This window comes from Calypte anna, chromosome 4A (assembly GCF_003957555.1).
Source record: "Calypte anna isolate BGI_N300 chromosome 4A, bCalAnn1_v1.p, whole genome shotgun sequence".
Lineage (NCBI taxonomy): Eukaryota > Metazoa > Chordata > Aves > Apodiformes > Trochilidae > Calypte > Calypte anna.
In genome coordinates this window covers 17,982,955-18,004,657 of record NC_044248.1, presented here as the reverse complement: position 1 = coordinate 18,004,657, position 21,703 = coordinate 17,982,955, and the positions used below count along the sequence as shown (strand labels likewise).

General features: G+C 40.9%; 1 protein-coding gene across 1 annotated transcript in view; it reads right to left on the bottom strand.

Annotated features, from left to right (window-relative positions):
* KIT (KIT proto-oncogene, receptor tyrosine kinase) overlaps positions 1-21,703 on the bottom strand; it is a 55,848-nt gene that overhangs the window by 17,092 nt on the left and 17,053 nt on the right. Inside the window, exons 2-7 of the mRNA XM_030449692.1 lie at positions 19,447-19,686; positions 15,016-15,294; positions 11,181-11,317; positions 8,405-8,564; positions 5,321-5,510; positions 4,456-4,571 (exon numbers count right to left, since the gene is read on the bottom strand). Coding sequence (XP_030305552.1) covers positions 4,456-4,571; positions 5,321-5,510; positions 8,405-8,564; positions 11,181-11,317; positions 15,016-15,294; positions 19,447-19,686 — 1,122 coding nt within the window. The remainder of the gene's footprint in view (positions 1-4,455; positions 4,572-5,320; positions 5,511-8,404; positions 8,565-11,180; positions 11,318-15,015; positions 15,295-19,446; positions 19,687-21,703) is intronic.

Below are 21,703 nucleotides of genomic sequence, written 5' to 3'. Positions count from 1 at the left end.
AGACTATATTCCAATGATGCTGCAATGTACCTGACAGGTACAAGAGTCCATTATCAGTTAATGTAATTTTACAGAAATGAAAGATGAACTGCTAATATTCTAGAAAATTGTGAAGGTACACAGACTACTGTGGGAAAACACAGATTTAGTCCAGATAGAATCCATGTACTGGATTTTACTGCACAGGGATAGCTTTTAATGAATATTCTGCTTGCTGATTAAATTGGAGGCAATAAAGCACACATATATTCTCAATCACATAGCATCTCCTCATGACTCATGTTACAGGAACCGAATGTTCTTTCATTTCTAAATCCGCATGTTGTGTTTTATGCAAACCACAAAGAACCAAACATTGTTGCAAAATGTTGAGATGGATTTTCAGCATTACTCACTTGGTGAGGAACCTTTTGAGAGCACACAGCATCTCACCCAGCCTTAGTGCTCACAAATACACATAACTCACATTACTGAAACTCGTATGAAAATGGTTGTGAAATTATAATTAGATAATCTACTAACCATGTGCAAGCTATTTGTTTAGGTCTATCTTATGTTTTAAACAACGTTACAACACAACATAACTCAAGAAATGAGAGCAATGAAAAGCCAAGCATAAAAGGAAAATTAACATCAAGCCCCAGAATAAATATTGTGCCAGATTTGGGCTGCATCTAACACTCTGAGTGAAGGAAAAGACAATGCCCATATTAGTCAAGCTTTTTTCTGTGGTAAAAAAAATAGTGCAATAAAAGCCTGTGTATCCAGCCACGGGTCCATGAGGACATATCCCACGGCAGCAGAGGGAGACGAGACTGTGGATGCCAGGAGCCAGGCAGTGAGGGGTCCAGTCCTGGTGTCTGGGATGCTGAACTGCAGAAGCATCCTGGGAACAGTTGATCTGAGAGCACCTCTATGCCTGATATTCCTGGTGAAACACTGATGTGGTGATTAGTCTGATGTGGTGATTACTCTGAGCCACCTCTCCCCACTAGCATGGAGGGCTCCCAAACCTCCTCAGATCAGAGAAATTAAGGGATGCATGTCACTGGCAGCAGCAAAGAGACCACATAGCCAGTACCCAAGGGGACAGAGGCATCTGCTGAGCTGTTTGCTGGATGAAGCCACACGTGTCTCAATGTCTCAGCACCTGCACCCCGGTCTGGAGCCAGAGCCTCCTCCTCACCCACCAGCACAAGTGCTCCGGGGGGTGCTGGAGCAAAGATAGATTGGCTTTGGCAAACAGATGCCAAGCTGTCACCCAGAATCTTCTTTTTAAAAGAGATTTTATGGTGCTAGATTTTATTACTTTCACTGCCTAATTACCCCTGGTATCAGATAGGCTCCTAATGACTAGACTTTGCTTACTGTCCCAGCTTTAACCCCTTAAATATTTAATGTTTCATCACATTATTTGGCATATATACCTATCACCTTCAGTAATTATTCGTTAGATATCTTAAACTTCTAATTTCATTATGTTTATTTACTAATTTTCAGATTTTATTTATGTTGATTATGAACATAGCAAAAACAATTTCCTATTTAACTCAGTGCTCTTGTGCATTTATTTGCTTTCTACTGACAATTCGCTCTTCTTCACCATTAACAAAGTAAATGCCTAAAAATAATATTTAATAGGTATTGTCTGTCATTGCAGTCAGAGAGAACTTTCCTCTTGTAGCCACATTTTCTGATTGGAACAAATCTTCTTCCTCATTTGTTCACTGCATATTCCAATGACAGAAAATTCACTGAGCTTGGCTTCACATGATCTATAAAACTGTGACCAGTTTTCTCTTTGCAGCATGTACCCAAACACATGCAAGGTAACATTTTATTGATTTTAATTAAGCCCAGATATTTTTTTGCACTGAATTCAGGTACTAATGAGAAGATTCCTCTTCCAATTGCTAGACACACTGTACCTTGCTACTCTAGAGATTTCTACAATTTCTTAATTGTAACTGTTGGGCATGCTGCTTGTCATGTTGTAATGTTCTTTGTGGCTACTTTTTTTTTTAATGTTATTTTTTTGGCTACTTACACTTACAAGTTACTTTCGTAACTTCCTAACTTACTTCATGTCACACTCTGACTGACTACATTATAATCAAATCAGTATTGTTTCAGGTTAGCATAACCAATTGCTAAATGTGTTTAAATCCAATGCCAAGCTTCTTGCACAGGCTTTGCCCCGTCTTTCAGCAAACGCTTCAGCACTGATTTTTGTTTATGTGAAGTAATTCTCTTGATTATGAATCCTGTTTTACCTGTTTGATTACTTTCTGCTGATTACTTGCCCAAGCTATACATGTAAACATCATGAGCTGCATCCCAACAATTTATGCGAATTCTCCTCTGACAACAATGCCAGGTCAGAGCACACTGTTAGATCAGAATCTGACCCACTCACACAACTCACAATGTCAAATAATAGGGTACACTGTCATGCAGTTTGTGTTTCACACCTAAATGATGAGTATCTTACAAGCCACTGAAAACACGAGATTATTTTTCTTAAAAACAACTCCCTAGAAAAATCAATTCACTTAATCTCTTCAAAGTGAAAAAGTATTTGCAGAAGCTTAGTCAAAATGACATAAGAAACTCTTGAGTTAAGTGAGTCAAATCCATCTGCTTCTGGAATGCCTGAAGTCCATCCAGTCCATAGTGCATGGTAACCTAGGCTATATTGAGATGGCTGAACTGTCTTGATTGCATTCCAAGGCTGATCTTACTGCTTACAAGATCAACAGCTGAATCGAGACAGAAGACTTGAAGGCTACTTGTTGCACAGACAAGCCATTCAAAAGAACTAAACCATCCATGCTCCTTCTGCCTTGGCCATGCTGCTTCATTGGGCTGTTCCTAGTTTGGTTTCTTAGCCATGACCCTAGGGGTTTTCTTTCAGCTTTTGCCAAGTAACAGGTTCCTCAAAAGTGGCAACACAGAGCTCAATACTGAGAATTGACACTTTGTGATGACAAAACTTCTTAAAGTTATTGTGCTCAGACTGCTCCCAGTCAGCCTGCAGAGCCTGGGAGAGTTGTGAGCCCCATGAGCAGCCTATTGCTCCAAGCACATGTATAATGCTGCAAGTCAGAAAACACCACCCAGAAAACACCACCACCGCCTCATCTGAACTGACAGCTGCATGGGGAACCTGCAATTTCTCTCATTCCTTCCCAGAAATTGAACTTTTGGCTGAACGATTTGATCTGCTAATCTGTAAAATAGTACAGTTATCCCTCATGACTGTAACCCACACTCATCCATGGTGGCAAAGGATCAGTGCCCTCATCTAAGAAATCAGAGTCAGGAAATGGAAAAGACACAAGACTAAAAATGACAGTGTTCACAGATGAAGGAAGAAATGCCATGTTTTGAAAGGAGTCCAAGTGACATTTCTAGTCCCAAACTGCAGCATTGCTAACAGTGATACTACAAATGTTGACCTTCAGTGATAAATGAAAAGAACTCAGAAATTACTGCCTATGATTTTGTGCATTTGTGGAAGTCTCAACAGTTCCACTGGCCTATGCCCAGGGAAGGATGCATTGCTGCTGAAGTACATCATCCACACAGAAATACACTTGCAGTACATTCACTCACTTTCTATACAGAAAGACATCGTGCTGGGGCTTGAAGGCATCACTGTCTACCTTGCCTTAGTTTCTCCAGTCAGCCTGCAACCCCTCCTGGCTTAATTTTCCTTAAGCTTGGCCTTTAGCAGCTGCCAATATTTGTCTGCTAAAAGCATGAAATTCTCTACCAGGATGGCTCTGATAAGAAGGACAGGGCCCTCTGAAGGTTTCATTGGATTAATTTTGAAGTTTAGCTTTTGTCTGAAGAATACTGTTTGGAACTGGGACTGACACTCTTTTTTAACAAGCATGTCCCAAAGATGACAGCGCACATGTTTGTAAAGCTATGCAGATTTCTGTAAAACAATGGAGATCTATATATTATTATTCAGAAGTATTTAGATGCCAAAAGGCAGAAGCAGATAATTCTCCTGACAAGCTTTCAAACTCTGCATCTAAATAAAAAAAATTAAAGACAATTAATAGTTTAACTTGCCTGCTAAAAATGCAAATTATAATCCCCATATATCCTGTTCCACCTTAAATTATAAAAGGTTTGAGGTACACACTCATTTTTGAGATCATCTTTCCAGGTGTAACAGGTTTTTTTACTGTATAAACCTATCTGCTCTCCAGTAGCCTCTGGAATACATTTGCTAGAATGGAAGGTCATACTGGATAGTAGGTGAATATGTGTAAGTACTCTGCACTTTTATAGCCTGACATTTAAATAGTTTTCCAGAATATGCTTCACTGCAGAAAGCTTCTCATATGCTGAACCACACTGTGACATCTTGTGCATACATTATGTTGTACAAAATACAATAACTGTGATAATGAAATATTTCAGACTGTTCACTTTACTTACTTTTCACATAGACATTAAATGTTACAGAGGAACTGGCATCAGAATTGGACACAAAAAATGTGTAAATGCCTCCTTCTGTTCCTTTTAATCGGGTAAGGTGAAGTTCACTTGTATAACTGTAAAGAAAAAAATTAAGCATTACCAATACTCATAACTTGCAGTGAAAAGGGGATTGCTGTATGGAATCTCAAGCATGAATTATTAGAGCGCTGCTTTCTTTGATAGAACCTGTCCATGCCAGCATTTGATCTTGGCATTACATATGCCTTTGCACTGCAGCATGCAAAAGTTTTGCCCCTTCTAACACCCAGACACATGCCCACACCACAGCTGAGCACCAGGCTCAGCTCCCATGCATGCACCCCTACCTGCTCCTTTTCTCACTGAGGAGGGAACCCAAGCACAGACCCCAGGCTGCATGTGCTGGGTGCTACACTGGAGTTTTGGAGGACCAGGGCTCAGGAGAGAACAGTGCACAGCAGAAATAAAAGCACGAGCTTTTGTCCAGAAAACTGGGTTCTGCTGTGGTAGTGAAGGAAGGCTGTGCACATAAACAGCTTTATATTGTTATTTTTGCTCATTGTGCAGGAATGGCATCCTGTAGTGGAGTCATAAGTTTGTGGCCCACCAGTCCTCTTCCAACCCAGCCAATTCTATGATTCTATGATTCTATGGTGTGGTTAGCTCAATGCTATTCCAAACGTAGGGTAGCAGACTTTGCACTAATTATTTTGGTAAGCAACATGGACTAGGAGATCTTTTATAAGCACAATTTTCTCACCATTTACACTTTTGTCTTTCCAGAGCAGACTCTAGTTTACTGTACCAGAGTGAAATGAATAGCACTTACAGTCCTTCATATTACCTGTTATTGCTCACAGTCTTGAACTTGACATAATGATCAGATGAATTCTGTAATGTTTCGTTCATGTACATCCAGACTTCTTCCTTTGGTTTTGGATATGCCTCGTATTCAACTGTTAGGTTTCCATTTTGCCCTGCATTTATATCTATTGTGGTATTCATTGTTGCAAACAAACGGACAAATCCTTTAGCTGATGGTCAGAACAACAGAACAGAAAAAATTTCAGGGCCATTTAGAAGACTGACAGTTGTCTAACCACACTTAAGACTACTTCAGGATCAAGGTATCAAAAATTCAGATATGAAAGAGGAAACCTTATCTTCAAAGCAGAACTTGAACCCTCACCTGCCAAAACCAAGGCTAGTAGCTATGTATAGCAATGAGGCACAGGACTTCAAGCAGCCTTTAGTTCCCTAACAGAAATAATTCCATCCCCTGGTGAAAAATAGCTTCTATTTGCTTTTGGAAAAATACAAGCATGTGCTTGCCTCTACTCAAGTTTTTACATTTTTCCAAAAACCAGAGTCACTATATGCATGGTACAAAAGAAATACTAAGAAAAAAGAAAGACTAATTGATAATTTATTACAGTAGACTAGAGTATTTAAGGTTTCTTTGTCAAGTGTAATTAAGAACAACATTACAAATGAAGCTATTAAAAACTGTAATTAGAGAAAAATGTGCTAAGTTCACAGGCCTGGATACCAATTGTCTTAAGCTAAGGCATTTTTGTTCATCTACTGCTGGGTCTTAATCTTTTATCTGGCAGATACCATTTATCATTGTGCAGTTCCATTCCATAATATCATGTGGAGCAGCATCCTCACTGCAGTGGCTTTAATTTCATTAATAAACTCATCAGCATTAGGATTATTCACTTTGAAAAGACAAATTTTTCAGTCCTATTACACAAATTCATATGGGAATTATCAGTCTGACAGTCAGGTTGCAATTACAAGGAAACACATTTACTGAGAAAGCTTGTATTTATAACAAGAGTCAATCTGAGATCTCTGTTTCTTTTCTCTGCTTTTTTTTTTTTAGATTACTTTCTAGTAATCAAGCTGCTCTGACCAGCTAGGTACCTGAGCTGGGTAAAACCAGAGCCAGTGGACCCTGGTGAAAGCATATGGAGCTGCCAGAGTACTTGACAACTGCTTTGGAGAAGAAAGACTGAAGTAAACTCACAACAGGCAGGTATGCTCTAAAACTCTCTCCATCATTACAACAGAGACTAAGTTTTTAAATCTGGAAACAGAAGATTTTTAGCTACTTCACAGAGCTTTTTTCTATTTTCTCTATAAACACAGGATCCCCCGTGCGACCCAGATTCAAAATTGGACCCAAGAGCCTGCAGATAAAATGTTATGATTGTGCTATTGGTCCCTGAAACACAATTCTAGAAGCTGTTTACAGTTAGATGAATCAACTGTTAAAAAAAGTAATTAGGAATTTTACCAAATTTACCCATTATTTGTTGCAAATTTTTTGACTAATGTTAAAGCCACAGGGATTTAGGACAACCCCAGGATCTCTCTACTACACTACATCCAAGGACCCTGGGATCTGGCACAGTTTAGGTAAATACATACAGTTTGACAATGAACGGTGAAAGGAATCCAGGAAACAAGTTTATTTTATTTAAAGTCAAATTTGAGACGATGAGGAAAGAAAAGTATCCCAAAGAGGAAAGATTCCAGCTTTTCTCTGGCATTTCTTACTAAATACACACTCTGAATTTTACTAAAGACAATTTTGTTACTCTATTTTCACCTTTTTATAATGCTGCACTTTATTTTAGTCCCCATGCCTTCCAAAATCAATGTATCTTAAAGCCACATTTGCATACACAGTAGTCCTAAAAATTTCTGTAGTTAAGAACTTCCCTCCTCTTATAATAAAAGCTTTCATATTATTCCTCTGGGCAAAAAGATTCTCTTTCATACTGAAGTATGAAGCACTGTTTTGCTCTTTTACGTATGAATTTAGTATCTCCTGTAAAAAAAAAAAAAAAAAAAAAAAAAAAAAAAAAAAAAAAAAACACGAGAGAGAGAGAGAGAAACATTCCCATTGATAAGAACCATCAAATGGGGAGAGCACCTTAAAGGGCTCTCAAGCCTCTGCTGCTCTGACCTGAATAGGTCAAACACTTCTATTTTCTTTAAGTTACCAGGGAAAGCAAAACAAGCTATGTTGCAGTAGTATCTACCACAGAAAAACAGATTTGAAAAGGAAAAAGGATCCAAGGCTACACTTCCCCCAGTTACTATACCCTTAAGTGGTGAGGAACTGAAACACTTGTAGCCAACTACACAGACTTCTTCAGCATGCTCTTACTAACTACACCAACGTGTCCTTAATTGGCCTCATTTTATCAAATTAGCAGCTTTCAGCAGCTTTAAAATGCAAAAGGCACTGCATGCCACCCAAGTTAATACATCATAGATTCTAAACAAGTCTGTTACTAAACAAGAGGAGGGAGGAAGTTTGCTCATTGTTAAGGGACATAATCCAAAACTTGTGCTAAGAGATGGACAGTGGGTTTGCTATGAGGGTGAACTCTGGAACTACTTCATGCTGCCTATGCACCCTGAAACATTCCTCATGGCATTATTTTAAATATAGCTTCTACATAAAAAAACACTGACCTGCCAATGTCAACAAAATCCCCTGTGCTTGGAAGGCAGGTATTAAAGATACTCTTTGACCTTTTGCTGACAAATTACTTAAGCGTAGGGACAGTACCAGGCAAAGGTAAATTACTTGCTTCATTAAGACTGGGCTAAATTTAAAATTAAACCAGGAAGGATGAGAAAAAACAGAGAGATGGAAGACCATTGGGTGGTTGTTGCAGTATCACATTCCAGTATCATGCAAAGGGTTATAGAAATTCAACTAGCTGTATGCACTGCACACCTCCTGAGCCACCCCACGTGGTACTAGTCAGAAATAAGCTTTTGATAAAGCAACTTTACTCATTAAGCTTGGGGGAGAAGGAGAGAGAAGGAAAGGAAGGTTCCCCAGCATTCTTGCTTTCCACCTCCTGCTCCTAGAAATGTTAAGATATCTACAAGAACTATTTACCTAGTGCTTTCAAGGTTACTGTGGCGTTGGTTTTTCCAAAAGGGTTTCCTGCTTGGCATGTGAATTCTCCAGAATCATTAACTCCCACTGAACGGATGTTCAATGTTAATTTCCTCTCGTATCCATAATCACCCAAATTTCTGCTATTGCTTGTAACAATCTGTCGGTAAAAAACAATTAACATCTAAAACACTGTGTATGCAGCATCTTTGCTAGATAAATTAAAAATAGAAGTAATTATAACTTTACCATATTAATATTCATAACTTTAAGCCGGAATAATAAGCCAGCATCTCAAACCTGTCACTAGATTCCCTCCATGCAAAACAAATGTGTGATCAGCTGTCTCTGGGAGATAAATGTCCTCTCCAAAGTTCTATCCCCTCCCCTTATTCTTTCTTTTTTCCCTCCTCAAGCTCCACTGTCAGGCACAAATACACGTGTGTTCATTGCTCCAAGAGAGCCAAACAGAAGAGATCAGTCCAAGCCCACAAAGCTGAAATTCTAATTTGTTTAAATATTTCAGCCATATGGAGAAATGGGTGTTGTGCCTAAGGTCAGACCCACCTAACTCTGGCTAATTGCTAACACTGAGGAAGTTAAGAAGCAACAGAAGGTTTTATTTGCATGAACAGTGCTTCTAGGTATAGGGATTGATACAAAATCATCATTGGGTCTTGACTTCCCAATGCTCAGTAGCTGCAGCTTTCAGAAAAAATCGTTGCAGTTCTCAAGCGTAGCTCACCACTCAAGTGATGCCTAAAGATCTCTCAGCTCTCTACTGGTTACAAATTCTTCCCAGTGAATGACAAGAGAGAAATTAAGGTGCTGGAGCTTCATTTTAAATTGGGCTTCCAGTCCAAGGCATTTCCTTGCAGATATATGGCAGAGAGACCTGCGGGTAACAGGTTTTACATGGTGTCCTTCCTCTGGTACCCACTCTTGATTCTTGATCCATGGCAAACCAGATTACTCTTAAAGATAACTGGAAACTTCATTCTCTTTTCAAAGCCCTATGCCTACGTATGCACAGGAGAAAAAAAAGCTATGAGGTGTTGATTTTAGTTTCTATGAGAATGCTCACATGCAACTGGAAAGACTGATAAATTTACATCAATTAATCCAAATGCAGACATGGAATTATTGTGATTTTCTAGCTGGATGATTTCAGTTCTTGGAGGTTTCAAGAGCTGCTAAACAAATTTCACCTCAACGCAATTTTAGTTCCTCTTCAGCTACAATAATCACAAATAGAAGTTGGTTTTATATGGATGTGCTTGCTCATAACAAGTCTCATAATTTCCCAAACTGGAGATAATATCAGTCATATTGTGGAGTTTTGTCCTCTTACCTATTCAGGAAAAAATGTAATTCTACATCTATTTAAACATGAATTTTGAAAATTCTGTTTCAGTACAAAATTTAATCATCAATATTTAAAATATAGCACCTCCTGTCATTTACCTGAAAGGACAAAAAGGTCAAAATAATTTGGCCAAAAATATTTTCATTGTTGCTCTTACTCATACAACTAAAAGTGATAAAGCAAAAAAAAAAAAATTAAGGGAAGGCCCTGATTTCATCACATACTAACAAAGAAAAGGAAGGGGAATCAGAGATGAAATTAAGTTCTCAGATAAAGGATAGGCAGTTGACCTTGGCACAGGACCAAAAGCCCCATCTGCATGTCCCATGCTGCCTTCATGTCACTTAGAGCTCCTCAGCCTTTGGAGATACAAGGTGGAAATTCTGGAGCAGGGAGCACTTAGTGGGAGCAGCCCTGCCAGAGCCAGTGGATTAGCTAAGCATAGCATGCCCAGCCCCAGGGAATGGGCCTCCTGTTCTCTTATCTGCCTGAGGAGATGTGATTTACCCAAGCATCACAGCATCAGAGAAGCCTTTTTTTTTCCATACACACATGGACTGAAAATTACATATTCTGGTCACTATCGTTATCAGAGAAAGACCAGTTAGCATGGGAGCCTATCTGGCAGGAGTTACTAACAGATCCCCGCAAGGGCTTTTAATTCATTTAAATTTCAGGGTATACCCAGAAGACCAAGAAGTGTCCTTAAAAACAACCAAATGCCTGCTGCCAATTTCAAAGCTGGAGCTGGCTGACCAAGGGAGGGGGTCTCCCTGCCCCATGTCTGCATAATAACTGAATTGCCAGTAAAAAACTCTTCTTCAGTACTTAGCCTGACAGTAATTTAATATGGTGATGCCAGGCAGTAACTTCATCTATCAATGAAGACAGAAGCCAGTTCACTGTTTCATTTTTCAGAACTTTCCCAGTTAGTGAGGCACATCATGTAATTTAAATGAATTAATCATTCCTGCGAATGCTTACTACTATTCCTGTCACATACAAGCCCATGCTAATTAGCAGGTATTTTACTGTTAATGATAACAACTAGAATATGTAATCTGCAGTCCATGTGTTGATATTTGCAGCTCTTATTGATTACAATGTGATGTGTAGGCACTCCGTGCTTCTGTATTTAGGCAGTGCAACAGAGGTCACCTAAACTTCACATTGAAGAGCCCAACTTTAATTTCTGTTTGGGAGGAGAAGCCCGTGCAGATGCTCTTCTTCCAAACCATCCACATGAGCATGGCCCAGCTGTTGCCATGGCCTCACCAGTCTGCGGGACCTTTGGAAATGCAGGAAATTCAGACAGACATAGCCTCAAGTATCCAAGACAAGCACGTGAATGTCTGTGGGGAGTCTGTGTACTGTGTGAGGCACACGTGATACAGTTCAGAGAGAACTCACCCCACTTCTGCGAGAAACCCAGCTGGCCTGCACGCTGCTATCCACGTCCGTGATTACACATGTAACTTCAAATTCCTCCCCTTCTTTGAGAAGCTCGTAGCTTTTGGATAAGGTGATGACAGGAAGAGTTTTGTGAACTGGAAAAAAATTAAGAAGTGCATTATTTTTCATTAGCTTCAGAGCTTCCAAAGGGAAATAAAAATCAACAGTCACTAAATTTTCCAATAAAATTTCAGGTCTCTGAGAGGTATTAAAATTTCTTTAACATATTACACAGTATTTCCTTTATATAAAGCACATTTCTGCTTCAATCTCCCTTCAAATTACACTTAAAGTTAGATAATAATTGTTAGAGCATAGCAACTTGAATGATGCTGAACCATCACTGAGACAATTCATTCCATGACAGGTATCAAGAAGTTGCATTCTGGAACCAAAAACACTGTGAGGATCAGACACCAAAAAAACAGAGCCTCTAGATAACTGCAATTTTTAATTACCTATTACAAAAGCTAACATGAAATATTATCCAACAGATCCCTGAAAAGCCCCTGATGGACAATGTAGGAAGGACAGCTACAGCCCAAGGACTTCAGCACACCTTCCTCAGGAAGCACCACAACCTCTGCTCATGGTGGTGGCTCACAGAGGCCATGGACAACTTCATCACCAAAGAGCTAAGTGATTATAAGCAGCCATGGGTTAGCTGTGGCCCTGTTCTGCTTCAGGGTGTCTTGTCAACACTCAAGTAAATAAAAAAAAAGAGGACTATGTGTCTCTTATCTTAGCAAAGCTCTTCAGCTCTTCAGATACTTCCTCTGTTCCCTCCACAGTGTTTCTGTCTTCTTTAGCCTTTTTGTCAATTTTTCCTCATTTACAAGACTCCAGTGAACTGCCCATTCTGCCTTTTAAGCAGGAAGATTCACTTTCAAACCATGAATGCAAAATATATCAGATAAGGCCTTCCAGACTCACTTCCTGCATCTGACATAGGCTTTGTAGTTGCCATAAGTAAACTGTACAAAGCTTAGGCAAATGCAACTCTTTTCAGCCATTCATACTTTAACAATAACATTTTCCTCATGTTCCTACGTAAGTGGCTAAGGAAGAGAACAAAGAAACATGTTTGTTCACTTCAGATATAAAAGCTCACATAAAAATTCCCCTCTGGCATTCAACAGCACCCAAGAGACAAGAGGAAGATGGTACAGAAGGTGTGCTGTTCTCAACTACACAGAAAGTTCTCAACTACCAGAATGATGGACTACTAAAAAAAAAGCTGTAAGGCCATAACACCCCTCATCGTTTTGAGAAGGACTGGACATAAGCATTTCCTGTGCTATCACAGCAGGGATGGTCTATGCCCGAGTATGCCTGCAAAGATCCTTGTTTAATTAATGCCTTTTCTATCTTTCTAACAGAACTTCAGGCCTGGGGGTCTGAGTGTCACAGTAATGGTTACAGAAACATTGCCTAACACAGTGTCTTCAACACACTTAAATCTTGAGCCAAGGAGAAACTGTGAGAACTTTTATCAGGAGAGCTTAATAAGGACTGAACTGAACAGGGCAGTAATTACTAATGATGACAACACTGCTTTGCTGCTCATGGCCTCCAGCAGATGCTTCCCATAGGAAGGGAATGCAGACAGGGTACCCAGGTCCCACCAGTCACCTAGAGCAGCCCACCATCCCTGGGACGCTGGTGATGGATCCCATGCACCCTCCCATCTGCAGTCACCGCTGTACGGAGCAAGTGCAGACTCTTATCCCATAAAAAAATAATTGTCCAATACTATAACTCACACTCTTCTATGTCAATGAAATGTCAGTTATGTCAATCTCCTGTTTTTTTTCTTTGGACATAGCTTAAAAAACAGTTTTAAAAAAATTATTACAGAATAAACAACAGATAGCACAACCAGATTTGATTTTTATCATCAAAGAATACCAGAGATGCTTATGCTGATTAAACTTTTGTTCTCATCCCACTAATTAAAATTTAGTATTCATTAAAATACACTATATTGGGAGTTTCCAAATCACTAGGAAAAAGGCCTTTTCCATTTGTCAAGCATGCTGTACACTTGAGATGCCCTCTGCTCCCCCCAGACCTTACTGCAGCCTCTGTACCCCTCACAGACCAAAGCTCTACCTGCAGCCCCATAGACCCAGAGACACCTGCAGAACAAACTCATTTCCTTGCCCTTGAAGAAACACCAAGCCAGCCCACCTTGTGGAGCTGCTCCCTCCACCTCTCTCTGGGGTATTTTTACAGTGGATTAACCACACACAGGGGGACCGTAGGCTCCAAAATGCCCAGACAAAACCAGCCTGTACTGTACTGCACAGACAGACATCGGGCTTCTCCTCCTTCCCAAACCCTCTTAACCACCCAACCCTAGGGCACAGGGGCACGTGAAGAAAAAATGTAGGGCATCATCAACACATTTGCAGAGCTCAGTGGTACATCTGGCAGCTCAGCCACAACAGACTTCATCGTGATCTGGGCACATGGTTGCTCTTGTGACCATCCTCACTCATGAAGACAAAAAAATCACAGAATATTTAGGTTGGAAGACACCTCCAAGATCATCCAGTACAACCTTTGACCGACACCATAATCTAAGTACTAAACCATGTCCTTTAGGACCAGGTCCAAATGTCTTTTAAATGCCTCCAGGGATGGTGACTCCACCATCGTCCTGGGAAGGCCATTCCAATGACAACCCTCTCGGTGAAGAAGCGTTTCCTACCATCCAGCCTAAAACTTCCCCTGGTGCAGCTTCCATCAATTTCCTCTGGTCCTATCACAGTTTACTAAGGAGAAGAGGCTGTTTCCCTCCTCGCTCCAACCTCCCTTGGAGGTTGCAATAAGCAAGTAATAAGGTCTCCTCTCAGCCTCCTCTTCTCCAGACCAAACACCCCCAGCTCCCTCAGCCACTCCTCGCAGGACTTGTGCTCCAGGCCCTTCAGGAGCTTTGTTGCCCTTCTCTGGGCATGCTCCAGCACTTCTCTGTCCCTCCTATAGTGAGGGGCCCAGAACTGAACACAGTACCCAAGACACAGCCTCACCAGAGCTGAGTACAGAGGGATGATCACCTCCCTATTCCTACTGGCCACCGAGTTCCTAATACAAGCCAGGATGCCATTGCCCCTCCTGGCCACCTGCACACACTGCTGACCCACATTTAGTCGACTGTCAACCAGGTTCCCCTCCAACTTACAGCTTTCTAATGACTCTTCCCCAAGAAGGGGCCAACAATGTCCCTTTGTTCCCTCAAGCTCTGCCTCTCCACTGAATCTCCCTTCTTCAATGCCATGAATCAGTTCCTCCTGCTGTCAATTGTGTATGACAGGTGAGTCAGGCATCCACACCTCCACCTTGCTTGCACAAACCTGTCCAAACATCAGGGTGCTGGCTTCTCCTCCAAGTTTAACAGCACAACCCACGTTTCTTAGAATTGATAAAGAAAAGCACCTGGAAATCACCAGGAACAGAAAATAAAAATGATCAAGGCTAAACCTACTCAGCACAGCCACAAGCCAAGTGTCACATAGTAAAGCTGTGCCCCCAAACATCTTACCCAGGAACCAGTTTTCTAAGCCCACTGCCTTCCTCTGGATAACCTGCAGTGGCCACAGGCACCACAGAATAATTCCCTGGTGAGCAAGCACCTCTGACTTTGGGCAGAAGCCTACAGAGGAGATCACCATCTCCAGCTTCTCCAGGACAAGGCCAGAAAACAAGGTGAAGCTTCAAAGAACTTCCCATCAGACCCTGGGAGGTGAAGGATAAAATCAGCTGCTTTACAAAAAGGCAAAAATCCTGTTACCTGGCCTCACATTCAGGAAAATGCGCTCTGATATTTTCTCAACTCCATTGTGCTTGGCCAAGCACTGGTAGCAGCCCTTAAACGACCTCTGTACATTCTTTATAGTGATGCCTTTCTGGGGATTGGGAATGAAAGTCATATTTTTGGGAAGAGGTTTGCCATCACATTTTCTCAGAGTGAAATTCGAAACATCTGGATCTGTTAGCGGGCACACCAGCAGGATGTCACTGTCTTCTTTTCCATAGATCAGAGAATCAACAAGGAAGAGCACGTCTGGATCTGTGAAGAAATGCAGAGACCTGTCAGGGAAGCTGACATTGCACAAGGAACTTCTGATGACCTTAACTCTACAATTGGCCACTTAACATCAAAAAAAGTTTTACATTTAGCCAGTAAAACTGTGTATGACCCAATCTGTGTTTACCAAGAGACATTAAATTTTGTCATAAAAGAGCAGCACAACAGGAGATGTGCAGCAGCATTTGAAAGCAGACACACTAAAGAATCATGTGCACTAAAAATACTGACTGCTTTTTTATTTGGAGAGGGAGAAAAATTTTTTTTGCTTTGTTTAGCTTTGAAACTTCCACCCTCCACCCCCAACAACAGTAAACAGATTTTCACAGAGCATTAAAAGTAATTTGCTTTTAGCCAGTGGCAGGGCTGTAAGGTTTCGTGCCCACAGGAGGATTTTGAAGAAATTTATGAGCAAATGGAAGTTGAAAAGCACCTAAATTATGGTTTTCACTTCTGTAAAATATGCAATCTAAATGAGCACACATTGCTACCAGAGGAAGCACCAAAAAACTTCTCTCTCTCTCTCTCTCTCCCAGTCCTGAAAGCAGGGGTTATTTTTAGCCTCCTTTAAAAAAATTAAAAATGGGCATACAAACAGCATATCTGACTGAAAAATTGTCATGCAATGCTTCTTTCACAAGGTAACTTTTCTAAAGCATTTAATCTCAGCCAACCACAGTACACAAATGTACAATACTTTAAACACTTTTACAACCAAAGTTGAAGCCCATGACAAGTGATGACCCTGAAATGCCAAGAACCTGGCCATTATTAGCAAACAAAAAATGAAGAATGGTATGGTGAAGGACACTCTGTAAAAGTTTATTTCCACTCCCATATGCCCTCTCTGCAAAGTATCATGAATCAGAAATGCAGAAACAGTGGGAAAATTTTTCTTTCTTTTTTGCAAACTGTCTTCATACTTGAATGAGTAGAGACCAACAAACTATAACTTAAACAAGGTAAGATGACAATGTACATGTGGTTTAAGTCAAAGGGGGAGAATAATGCATGGCACACTTATGGAAGCAATTAGGAAATACAAAGTCAAAGGGTGCTTATCACTGAACAGAGAAGTTACTGACTGGTTTCTAGCTTAGGGTGAGGGTGCAGATTTAACCTCTGATACTGACACTCAAGAAGCCCTCCTCAAGCAAAGGCTTTGAAGACTAAGCTTAGTACTAGAGGTTGGAGACTACTAACAAATGAAAAAGTAAAGCATGTTTGAACTGAACCAACCTGTGATGTTTTGCACAAGGGGACACTTAGAGAAATGCTATGAATAGCTTCCTGAGCTGGAAAAGCATGGACTAAAGGAGCTCATCTAAATGTCACTGCTGACAGAGACCTATCTGATGGGTTTCCTCTCAATTCACTTTTTCTCCAATATGCACAAAGCCAAGATACCTTCCTTCACCATGCAGAGAGTATAACTACCCAAGAAAAAAACCCAGAAAGATGTTTTTGAAAATACAAGAAAGGAACAAAGATGTTTTTTCACTAAAATCTGAAATTCCAGGGAAGGCCTTCACTAGGATAAAGAGAATTATTGATGTGCCCTCCTCCCATCTTCTACCCCTCATTGGAAGAGAGATATCATAGTGAGAAGACAGAAAAGGATTTGATCTAGGAAATCCAGACATGAACAAGGCTGTTTATGGTCATGTTCTTCCCTTCACAGCTTTTCAACCCAGGTACACCTTGAGTAGCACTTGCTTTCTGGGCATAACTGAGTTTTTCAACACAAGATGTGGTGGTGCTTATCATTGATTGCATCTGAAAAGACCTGAAATCAAAGTCAAGAGATTTTTCTCTCTTATGTAGGTGACTGGAATTTCTTGATGCTCAATACTTGCACTGATATGGACACAAATTCCTTCTATAGACACAACACAGAAACTTTCTGCCAAAGCAGAAAGGTGAAAGCACTAAGTGCCTACAGTCTGTCAGCATGGTGTCACCCCCTGGTCACAGAAGCACAGAAAATTTGGTTTTAGTAAATGAACATAAGAGATAACAGCTGCCACCATTTTATGTAACACTTCGGGTTGCACAGGATTGAGGTTCTTGCTCCTGTTCTCTTTTCATTCCCTCCTTCAAAGCAGAAACCATTTTGGGTGCTTGTGGCTCATGGTAGCACCTTCAAGGTGATACAAGATATCATTCATAGAATCACAGAATCATAGAATCATAGAATTGGCGGGGTGGAAGGGACCTCAGAGATCATCAAGTCCAACCCTTGATCCACTACCACTGCAGTTACCAGACCATGGCACTGAGTGCCACATCCAGTCTCTTTTTAAATATCTCCAGGGATGGAGAATCCACTACTTCCCTGGGCAGCCCATTCCAATGTCTGATCACCCTCTCGGTAAAGAAATTATTTCTAATATCCAACCTAAACCTCCCCTGGCACAACTTGAGACCATGCCCTCTTGTCTTGCTGAGAGTTGCCTGGGAAAAGAGCCCAACCCCCACCCGGCTCCAAACTCCTTTCAGGGAGTTGTAGAGAGTGATGAGGTCTCCCCTGAGCCTCCTCTTCTCCAGGCTGAACACCCCCAGCTCCCTCAGCCTCTCCTCATAGGGTCTGTGCTCGAGTCCCTTCACCAGCCTGGTTGCCCTCCTTTGGACCTGCTCCAGGACCTCGATATCCTTCCTGAACTGAGGGGCCCAGAACTGGACACAGTACTCGAGGTGTGGCCTCACCAGCGCTGAGTACAGGGGCAAAGTACATTAAGCCAAAGCCTATTGCAAAATGATAGCCAGCCTCACAAATGTACTTATTTTATTGCCAGGAACTTGTCAAAGTAAAGCCTGCACCTTTTTCACACCATTAAGATGAAGACATTAACAACATGTTGCATGAGGGCCACACAACTTCTCTGATGCTTTGTAATCATGCTCAGTGGGAGCATTGCCTGCTATCCTGAGGTGAAGGAGTCTCTCATTAAATGGGAGGCACAAATATTTCAATGAACACAGCTGCCTGAGATAATTACTATGACCTTCAGGAGAACAGTCATGGTAGAAAAAGTCAACATTGTATGTGAGATATAGCTAAAATACATGCCGGATTTCCTTTAGTCTCAGAGAAACACCGAATGCAAAAAAAACTCATCCATGTAGCCGTATGGCTATTTGGACAACTCAGGAGCAGTAAAAGGAGCACTCTTTAACTGTGTGGTCACTATGTCAGACATTTTCCTTTGGGAAAATACTCTTCACTGTGCTGTGCTGGTATCTCCTCTTGGAAAACAACTTTGCAGTAATTCTCAAAGGATTGGCAGGGTTCAGAGAAGACTTTGAGACAAGGCCTGCTGGGAAAAGGAATACTGCCTCCAGGAAAGTGGATGCTGTGGGACTTTTTTTCCATAAACAGGAAAGGAAGACCAACAGAACTGTGTAGGAGAAGCAAAATAGCTGTCTTCCTTGGAAAGGAAAAGGGAATGCCAGGCATGGTAACCTGTCAACCTGAGGGCAGCTGATGAAGCCACAGATCAGAAGCCAACAAAAGAAGGGAAGAAATCTCAAGAAAACACTGCACAAAAAAGAAGGGTGATAAAGGAATGACAGTGTGTCAGAGAAGAGACACTTTTTGTCCCCATCTGAGACATTTCTGAGCAGTCACAAGGTAGATCAGGAGCTACAGGCAGAGGAATCGTTGCTGCCTGCTGGCTTAAGCCTGAGAGAGCAGCCTCAAAAAGCCAAATCCTTTAGCTAGCTGCCTCAGTAAATCAAGAGCTTGGGGCCAACTCTTACATGACTGTACTGATGGATGGCATGGAATTAAAGACATTTCTACATACTGCTTGCTTCCTCAGAGTACAACTGACTCACACAACTGATTCAGGTCACTTGGCTAGCTTCTAGAAAGAAAGTTCAGGTACACTGCACCAGAAAACAACAGGGATGTAAAGAGAAACTCATCCAGAACTTTGGTCTAGTAAGAGAGGCCATCACAAGAAAAACTGGAAGTGAATTTTCTTTCTACTGGACAGGGAAGATTTTTTCTATCAGACTGTGTTCTCTCTCTATAACTCAGATTCATTCCCTTCTCCAGCATTTACTGTCCTACTATTTTGGGAATGTGAAAAGGAGGAGGGAAGCACAAATAATACCTTCATTGATATTTACCTTTAACAAAAACATAAAAAGAGTTGACAATATTCCCTTTACTTTTGCATATGTATCTGCCTATGTCTCTGACTGTTGCATTTTTGGTGTACCACTCTTTCTCATTGGAACTCTTTGCTTTTGCTAATGGGTCTGAGTTCTGGAAATTCCAAGTCACAGGTCCATCCTTGTTGCATCTCAGCCTTAGTTCCTCCCCTTTATTCACAACCAGTGAGGATTCTTCATGGGGCAGTGAACCACCTGAAAGAAAAAAAAAAGTGCCTGTCAACAATGCCTGTCAACACATAACTTTTCCTGCAGCAAAGTTGTTATTTATAGTTGTTTATGTGCACTTAGTATTTTAAAAGTTATTTATTAAAAATATTGATCTGTGCAAAAAACATACAGCCATTCTGCAATTCTACAGCCATGTTTTTGGTTTGTAAAACCTTCAGTACAGAGTTTGTTAAACCTTCAGTATAACCAAGACGGAAACTTGCCTGTAAAAAAAAAACATTTGAAATTAGTTTCAGATGAACCAGTTTCTGCAATGGTTTGGATTTTGAATGGGAACAGACCCAAGCTATTTAAAAATTAAATTCAAGAACATATGAGCTTGACTCTACATGGCAGCACTTTTAATCACTCTTTGTCATTTACTCAGTATGTTGCCAAGAACTGAAGTTTACTTGCTCAACAGTTATCTTTTTAAACTGCTCTCTCATGTATTCAGAAGCTACAATCACACTCTCCATCCAGTCCAGTTCAATGAAGGCATGCTTTCCATGTTGCTTATTTCTTTCACTGAAGTGCTAAATTTATCATTTCTTCCCTCCAAATAGTTTAATGAAAAATATTCTTCAAGCTTCCATCCCAATGCTACCAGATTAGTTTCACTGAAGCACCGATCTCCCAGTCACCACAGTTGCTCTAAAGGATCTCTTAGCCTAGTTATGAACATGCTGTAACACTACTTTTAAAAAGATCTCAGAAAATAAAGCTGTGTAAAATCAGAAGCTTCAATTCACAATTCCCAACCACTTCCCAACTTACACTGCATACTTGCAGAAAAAAGCACATTCAGGCTTCTCTGGCTTTACTACTAAGGTAAATCAAGCTAGGGGTTGCTGATTTACCATACGTGAAAGCCTTAGTGAACCTACAAAATGGAGTTCATAGCTGCAAATGCAGCTTGATTCTTACTACTATAGATTTAATGAACATCAGAAGAACATACACAATATTGCAGTGATCTTGCAGGAACAAGCCCTTCTCCTTACAAAGTAGCTCTTTAGTCCTGCAAGCAATCCTTAGCACAGTAACTGTGCTGTTACCTAATGACCCTCTCATGTGAAGCATAGTTGCACAAGATTGTACAACATCCATATGTAGTAGAAGAGTCGTGCCACTGAAAATACTACTTGCATGCAAAAATACACTCTGCATCTCTCTTCAGAGGCTGAATCTCTCTGCCCACACAGATAACAACAGACGTTCAAGCAAAACAATTGGATAATTAGTTGGGATGAGGTTATATACTCCAGACTTAATTCACTCATCTCACAGATTTAGTTGCTCTTAAGGTGTTTAGTGGATTAACACCAGGTCAGGTAACTGCTCCTCATTCTGACAAATCCACTACAGAGTAGGAAGCAAAGGGCAGCCAGACGACCTGCAGGGTCTAATTACTTGGTTTGCAGTCTGGGTTTTAGAGAATGCTCCTGCTCTCTCCCCATCTCACTCAGATTAAAATTTATTTATCAGAGCTAAACCCGAGAGGCAGTGATCTTTCCGGTGCCACCAGAAATTTTCCACGTAAAGTCCACTAAGTCTGCACATACGCTTCCATGACCGAATGCATAAACAAACATCCTAGAAATAATAATAGCCAGGAAAAGAAAGAAAAAAGTCTGCTTTTAATTTCATAGAATCATAGAATTTTCAGGGATGGAAGGGACCTTAAAGATCATCTAGTTCCAACACCTCTGCCACAGGCAGGGACACATCCCACTAGACCATGTTGCTCCAGGCCCCATCCAACCTGGCCTTGAACACTTCCAGGCAGGGGGGAGCCACAACTTCCTCGGGCAACCTGTGCTGGTGTCTCTCAACCCTCATAGGAGAGAATTTTTTCCTAATGTCTAACCTAAATCTCCCTTCTTCAAGTTTCAAACCATTTCAAGTCCACTATCTCAGTGTGCAGGTGCAATACAGCAGTTCAAACAAGGAGAGTGAAAGTCCAAGGTTTCAGGAGCACAGGTCGCATCCAGCAGTGGCT